We start from the raw sequence: 5,251 nt of genomic DNA, 5'->3' as shown, positions 1-5,251 counted from the left end.
TGGGGTACGGCTTTGGACGCCCTGGGGCTGGTCAGACAGTGCCTGAAAGAAATGCCTGGGGCCAAGCTGTAGGCTAAACTAGTATGGCACTAAAACACATCTTTACTAGAGACAGAACATCCTGGTTTATCACCACATAATATCCACATACATAAAAAAAAAAAAAAAAAATTATTCGGAAATATTTCCATTTGCAAAGAAGAGTAGGATCACCAGCCATCTCTCATTAAGGTACCTGACTAACCAGCTTTTTAAAAAAATATAAAGTGAAGAACAGTGAAAGGGTGCAACATTCTATGTAATAAGAAATACTTTTTCCTTCCACTAAACCATCACTGACCTTTTGCCAAACTGTTGACTCACCTTGATTATGTGGGCCTTTATGTCACATTATTATTGTATTAAAAATACTTAAAAAAAAGAAGATTTTATGTAAGACTCCAATTTAAAAATATGAAAATGAATGAAAATTAATGCTTGAAACATCTGTAATGAATACGTGCCATTTATCAGTTTATCATTTTTGATAATGTACTAATTTACTGGGAAATCAAAAGAATAATTAAATATAACTTTGTTAAACTGTAGCAAAATGAATAATTCTTGCTTTTCTGTTTCCAATAAAAGCATTTAGATTCTGTCACATGTTTTTGTTCCAATCTTCCATATTAATGACACTTTTCATGGCTATTCTATGAAATTCTCATACCGGCTTATTTAGCTGTAAACAGAATATTTTTGTAGCAGTAAAGTATGGAAAGAATATTTGAAATTGAGATTTTTCTAGAGATTTTACAGAATGTCAGACACTTAGCAAGCGTGATTGTACTTTTACATAGAACATATTTAACAAAGCAAACTTTATTAATTAAATTAATGAACAGGTAAGCTACATGCTACTTACAATAAAACACTAATTGTGGGGAACAGACAGGAAATGAGTCATTTGATGCTGCGGATGACGTCTGGAATCTGTAAGAATCACTAAATTCCTATAAAACATTCATCCAAAAGGTTGCACTGTAAACATTCATTCATCTTATCTGGGAAGATATATTTACATGAATGTAACAAGCATTCCCTAAAGTTTGAAGCTTATGAACCTCGGCGATGTTGAAGGTTTTGCTCAGATGAAATGCTGCTGAGCTGCAGCTGGACTCGGAACGGATTCCATTTTTCCAAACAATCAAAGAAAAGCCACATCCAGAAGCAGCTGCAGCAAAGCCAAAAAATAAAAAAGAAAGAAAGTTTCCTTATTGCACATGTGAAATCTCAAATCAGCACAAATTGGTTCCAGTTTTAGGTAAACGTTTTGGAACTGGAATCATTTTTGCTCCTAATTTACTGAATGCGTAGAAACCTTTGCATTTCTTTTCATTTTCAGCCGTCGAGCTTCCGAAGTGGCAGAAACGGAGCGACTTGCAGAGACCTGATCGGTGCGTTCGCACCTGCAGGTGGTTTCTGTCGGGAAGAAGTCTCTGAATGAATCTGGCCGACTTAACTTCTCTGGAGCTTGGTGAAACCGAATGCTGCTCCCTGTTTTTTCTTTCTGTTTAGGGGCCAACGCATGACGTTTGTCCGTGTTAGACGCTCTGCACGCAGGCAGAGGGTCTATGGCGCGCTGTGGGGGCCGGGCTGGCTTTGCGGCAGGCAGATCCCAGTCTTTAGGGTTGGGGGGTTTCCTCTCTTGATCTTTCTGGAGAGCTTTTAGGGAGGCGCAGCGCCATATCTGAACGGCTGCCGGGTTTCTTCTAAGCTCTGTGCAGCTGTGACTTCTAGAGTTCAGGAGGCCGAAGCGGTTCTTCTGGAGTCTGATAGACGGTGGAACGGAGGGCAGCGGAGCTTTGGTTTGGAGAGGAGACAGGGAAGGGGAGATTAGGATGGAATCGGGGGGCGGGATGTGACCGGTCTCAAATCCAGACGGAGACTTGTTGATGGATGCAGCGGATTTTCTGAGCCGTCCTGGAATAACAAGGGAAGCGTGTGTGGATCATGCAGGTGTACCAACAGTTTCTTGCAACTTTTCCAACCATTTCCCAACATTTTGTCATGTTAAAGCCACAACTTTTACATATTTTACTTCGATTTTGTGCAACCGACCAACGCGGGGTAGGTGGATGAAAAACAAACATTTGTTTGGAAATAAAAATCTGAAAGACATGACGGATTTGTATTCAGCCACTTTTAATTTGATAACCCTAAAAAAATAAAAATAAAATAATAGTAATAATAATAAAAAAGAGCAAGCATGTCTCCACCTCACTCAGCTTATCAGACTGAAACTTAGTGGCAGCAGCATCATGCTGTGGAGACAGGAAAACTGGTTAAAAATAGGAAGATGGATGGGGCTTTTTTCCCCTCGGCATTCTGACTTTAATCCTCCAAGATCAAAAGTCAGAATTCTGAAAAAAGGTAAAGTCTATAAAAAAAATGGCAGAATTCAGAAAAAGTCAAAATTCTGAGAGAAAAAAAATCAGAATTCTAAGAAAAAGTCAAATTCTGAGAAAAACAACTAAATTCTGAGTAAAGTCAGAATTTTAAGAACAAAAAAAAACTGAATTCTGAGAAAGAAAAAGTCTGGAGTCTTTTTCAGTGGCTGTACTTCTCTTTCATACCATCCAACCTGACGCAGTTTGTGTTTTCTAGCCAAGTAAAATCACCAGTAAGACATACTGCTGCATGTCTCACTGTTAGTCAAAAATTCACTTGTGTTGATCCATCACAGACAGTACGTAGAAATACGTGGCCGTAACACAACAAAATGTGAAAAACTTCAAGAAGTGTGAATGTTTTTATGAGGGGCAGAAGAACGCCACAGCTGGAACACGGAGAAGCTGCAAAAGGAAGCGGCCAGGCGGTGAGAGCTGGAATGAACGATGTGTGAAAGAAAAGGCGAGAAGTCCAGTCTGGTGAAGCATGGAGCCGTTTATTCCTCACGCTCAACCATGACAGAAGCCCACTTCAGAACCCAAGCTGCTTCTGGAGGAACCGTCTAACTTTCACTCAAAACGTCACATCAGCTCTGCGTTCTGGTGCATTTTACAAGTTAGTTATACAAAAATGCCACATTTCGACAGGTAGACTATGAAGTAAAATACTTTAATTCCACTGCACCAAGCAGCTTTCAGGCACATGATAAAATATTGTGCAACATGACATTTCACCAAACTAGAAAAATATACACACGAAAAGCAGAATCTCAACAGAACGCGGGTGAGGCCGAGCTGACACAGTGACATTCAGAGCGTTTCATCTTTTTCTTTTACAATACATACAAGCGTTTGTGTTTTAACAGTTAGCAAACAACCACAGTAAGCACGATGTACAGTTCAGAGGTTTACACACAGTCGCAGAACAAGAAACTCAGGTTTCAGGCTCTTGATTCTTCATCGAAATGACATTTGAATTGACGGCAGTTTTGATGTTATTGTGAGAATTTTTCTAATCTGGACAAGTTCAATCTTGCTGCTCTATAAACTCAAATATATTGAAGTGGCATGCTGTGTTACTCAATTTAGGCAATAAAATGTTTATGTTCTTATAAAAATGCATTTATTTTGTTATTTTAATCTTTTAATGTTTTTCTAATATTGTATAAAAACGGTCTTAAACGTGTCAAAATATTTTTATCCGATTAATCATCAGAATAATAATGAAAATAATTGTTTGCTGCAGCCCTCTGTCTCATTTTGAAAATTCGCTCATGTAATCGTTACGTTTGAGTTGGTTAATAATTTCAACCTAAAAAAGGAGCAGTTCAACTACTTAAAGTCTGAAACAACAAGAATCAGGTCAGCAACACTGTATGTAAACTTCTGACCCATCCCGTAGCTGTAAATAGGCCAAGCACTCACGGTAAATATGTACTGCAATTATGAGAAGAGTTAAGAGAAAGTAAAACAAAACAAGAACAAAAGCTTGATTAATAAACACTCTCCTCTCACAGCGGTTCAAACGTCTCTATTTGCAGCGAAAGCAGAAAAGAGCTCAGACCGCTGACCAGAACCTGCAAGCTGCTCCACATTTAGACCGCTTGAGGGTTTTCAAGGTTGACCTTGAACTTCTAGTCTCATGAAAACAGAAATCCGTCATCGCCGTCGAGTCTTTAGTTTAGCTCTGCATGACAAAGTGGCGCAGCAGCAGAAAACCAGGGGATTATGGTGTGGGAAGAAGAGCATCGGCGGTAAATGGTGACAAAGTCTTTCGAGAATAGCGTGAAAGCTGAAGCTGGTGGGTGGCAATGCCAGAGCGTCGAGGAGGAAGAGAAGCCTCCGGAGTGTTTCTAGACTGAGGAAGAGGAGGGCTGAAGGAGAGAGGACAGGGCTCAGAGGCGGGTCAGGCTGTCGTTACCGTTCTCCAGGTTCTCGTTGCTCTCGTAGCAGCCCGAGTCCCGCGGCGAGTCGCCCAGGGCGCCGCGCCGGTCCAGGAGCAGCTTCTCCTGGGACGGTCCGGACTGGGCGCTTCGCTCGGGGTCGCTGCTTCCTGCAGCCACCAGCAGGGGGCAGACAGTCACATTAGCGTCACATTTACATCTGAGCATCTGCATGTGAATATTTTTATACATACAAAATTTCCAAATTCAATTTTCCAAATTCAGTTATTTGCTTCAATAATATTTTTTCTTAAAGAAACAGAACTTTACTATGATTACCACACGAAGGAATGAAGGAAACTTAAGACATAAAGGAAGCATAGAAAGACATCAAAGACATGAAGGACGGAAGCAAGGAAGGATATCAAAGGAAGGGAGGAAGGAAAGAAAGAAGGAATGATACAGGAGACATGGAGAAAGGAAGCAAGGAAGGATATTGCAGAAACGAAAGAAGGGAGGAATGAACGACAAAATGAAGGAAGGTATCCTTCCTTCTTTCATGTCCTTCTTTCAAGGACATGAAAGAAGGAAGGAAGGATACCAAAGACATTTGGTGAGAGCTGGAAAATAAATCAAGTGTGGGTTGAGTATTTTTCCTACTGTTTTGTTTTTCCACATTTATTCTGAGTTGGACATCACTTTTTTTCCTCCCGTCTTTGCAGGACTCCTGTCTGCGCCGTTTCAGACCCACCTTCGTACTCCTGCAGCAGCTCCACGGCGGTGAGCAGCACCGCTCTGTGCTGGGGGTCTGTGATGTTCAGCTCGTCCAGGTCTTCCTCTTCCAGCAGCTGGAACGTGTCCAGATCCTCGTAGCCGTTAAAAAGGAAGGTGGGGAGATGCTCCTGAGGAGAGGAGAGGAGAGGAGAGGAGAGGAGAGGA

General features: G+C 41.1%; 2 protein-coding genes across 3 annotated transcripts in view; one reads left to right on the top strand and one right to left on the bottom strand.

Annotated features, from left to right (window-relative positions):
- Positions 1–413, top strand: part of ddo (D-aspartate oxidase) — a 22,897-nt gene extending 22,484 nt beyond the window's left edge. Inside the window, exon 6 of one of the 2 annotated variants that reach the window (XM_015057521.1) lies at positions 31–413. In XM_015057521.1, the coding sequence (XP_014913007.1) occupies positions 31–72 (42 nt within the window). In that variant the 3' untranslated portion in view covers positions 73–413. The remainder of the gene's footprint in view (positions 1–30) is intronic. The other variant, XM_015057522.1, reaches the window with a different exon arrangement.
- Positions 414–823: 410 nt separating this feature from the next.
- The window catches only part of LOC106962867 (SAM and SH3 domain-containing protein 1-like), a 22,966-nt gene continuing 18,538 nt past the window's right edge, over positions 824–5,251 (bottom strand). The window contains exon 18 of the mRNA XM_015057523.1: positions 824–1,962. Within this exon, the coding sequence (XP_014913009.1) occupies positions 1,337–1,962 (626 nt within the window). The 3' untranslated portion in view covers positions 824–1,336. The remainder of the gene's footprint in view (positions 1,963–5,251) is intronic.

Source organism: Poecilia latipinna, unplaced genomic scaffold (genome assembly GCF_001443285.1).
Source record: "Poecilia latipinna isolate Pla-1442-1.1 unplaced genomic scaffold, P_latipinna-1.0 Scaffold1468, whole genome shotgun sequence".
In the NCBI taxonomy this organism is placed as follows: Eukaryota; Metazoa; Chordata; class Actinopteri; order Cyprinodontiformes; family Poeciliidae; genus Poecilia; species Poecilia latipinna.
Note: the sequence above shows the minus strand (reverse complement) of the source record. Positions and strands in the feature narration are given on the sequence as shown.